Here is a 2,071-nt window from a genome sequence, read left to right as displayed (position 1 = left end):
CATCATGTAAAGGTATACAGACACAGTAACATCATGTAAAGGTATAAAGACACAGTAACATCATATAAAGGTATAAATACATAGTTACATCATGTAAAGGTATAAATACACAGTAACATCATGTAAATGTATAGATACATAGTAACATCATGTAAAGGTTTACAGACACAGTAACATCATGTAAAGGTGTAGATACACAGTAACATCATGTAAAGGTATACAGACACAGTGACATCATGTAAAGGTATACAGACACAGTGACATCATGTAAAGGTATACAGACACAGTAACATCATGTAAAGGTATACATACACAGTAACATCATGTAAAGGTATACAGACACAGTAACATCATATAAAGGTATACAGACACAGTAACATCATGTAAAGACATAAACGACGATTTTGTTAAACTACTGTTTTATTATTTCACATTGAATCTCTGGTGTTTAACACTTGAATGTAGTTTTTTTTTGAACAGATTTTATCACATAGATAAAAACAAAACTTGGGCTATTTGTATAGCCCGTCGAAAATAGCGTTTCTAATTTTATTCTTGTTTGTTTTGAACATCTTGATATGAGTAATAATAAAATACATACATACTTTATACCTAAATGTCAACAAATTATACTTTCTCTCCGTTTTACATTTTAGGTTGTATTTAGTGTCAATTTTACTAACATTTATACATGTACATAAAAAGTAAAATAATTGAAACAACAACACGTTTACCAACATGCACCGATCATGACGATACATGAGTTTAATTAACGAAAGTGCACGAGATGACACCACGACCCTAAACTGCCCTAAATGGAAGTATAAAATATGTAGTTAACTGGTTTTTGTAAGAACAAATAATTGAGTACATGTATATTTATTAATAGAATAAAAAATATTACCATATTCCACAAATAAAAATACTAAAATTGAAACATAAGTGTCTGACTAATGATAGTTTTACACAATTTGTCCCGGTGACGCTGACGATATACGATAAAGAAAATATCAAGAAGTTAAATACCCTGCTCACATTTACATATATTACAGTGATTTCATCTGGGTTCTACATTTGTAATTTACGTTAAGTCAGTAGAATATATATCTCTGATGAGACTTTGCGGACGTGTGTTTTGCTAGCTAAATGAAACTGTAATTGTGGCTTACCCTCATGTAATTTGTCTTCTTTCTTACTTGTACTTGCGTTTTAGAACATAATTTGTCAACAGCCTCGCCAATGTGGCTCTTGAAAGGTCCTTTGTTAATTTTCTCTGTGTCATGGTAGTCGATGTGATGATGGACACACCATTGAATCGCTTGGCCGATCTGGAAAGTTCGATATTTTTAGGGGGGGAACAACATAACCGAATGTGATATCATTCATACTAAATGCTAATGAGGAAAAGTTCGACATTTTTAGGGGGGGAACAACATAACCGAATGTGATATCATTCATACTAAATGCTGGTGAATGAGATTAAATCTTTTTTTTTTCAGTTTCAGCTGTTTCAATCAGTTATACTCTTTAAGTGTTTTCTTCACACATAAATTATATGCCATGTGTCAAATCTGTGAAAACACTAAGAAGCGATTGTATTAGCAGGAAACTCCACTGTGTAAAAGAGATTACTAAAATGTAGGTTTTACAGAGTAAGTCTGATAACCTAGTTTTAAAATCTTACCTTTAAACGTTTTTAACTGTAATCAATTTTAAAACATATATATAAAGCACAAAAAAATCTGTGTGTCTGTCCGTTTGTCCTTTATCTAAAACTACTCCTAGGTCGTTGGGGCAATCTCAACCAAACTTTGTGAGATGATAGTTTGAAACAAGGGACATATTAATAGAGGGTTCACAGTCCCCTCCACCACCCATTATTGCTGTTGTGAGCATATATTATCTTTGACGTAAATTAACGTTAACTACATTTATAGATCGTGCCACGTCCTTTTTTTTTAATTCCTGTAAACTCCCAGTGGAGCATAGGGCCGCAACAACACCTCGCCAACGGAAGTTGTTGTTGCAGTTACTTGTAGCAGGTTGGTTTTTAGCCCCGCGCCCAACCCTC

The 2,071-nt window shown here is 33.2% G+C and overlaps 1 protein-coding gene across 1 annotated transcript in view; it reads right to left on the bottom strand.

Moving 5' to 3' along the window:
* Nucleotides 1-2,071, bottom strand: part of LOC106472697 — a 14,799-nt gene that overhangs the window by 7,194 nt on the left and 5,534 nt on the right. The window contains exon 3 of the mRNA XM_022401244.1: nt 1,170-1,328. Coding sequence (XP_022256952.1) covers nt 1,170-1,328 — 159 coding nt within the window. The remainder of the gene's footprint in view (nt 1-1,169; nt 1,329-2,071) is intronic.

Source organism: Limulus polyphemus, unplaced genomic scaffold (assembly GCF_000517525.1).
Source record: "Limulus polyphemus unplaced genomic scaffold, Limulus_polyphemus-2.1.2 Scaffold5532, whole genome shotgun sequence".
In the NCBI taxonomy this organism is placed as follows: Eukaryota; Metazoa; Arthropoda; class Merostomata; order Xiphosura; family Limulidae; genus Limulus; species Limulus polyphemus.
Note: the sequence above shows the minus strand (reverse complement) of the source record. Positions and strands in the feature narration are given on the sequence as shown.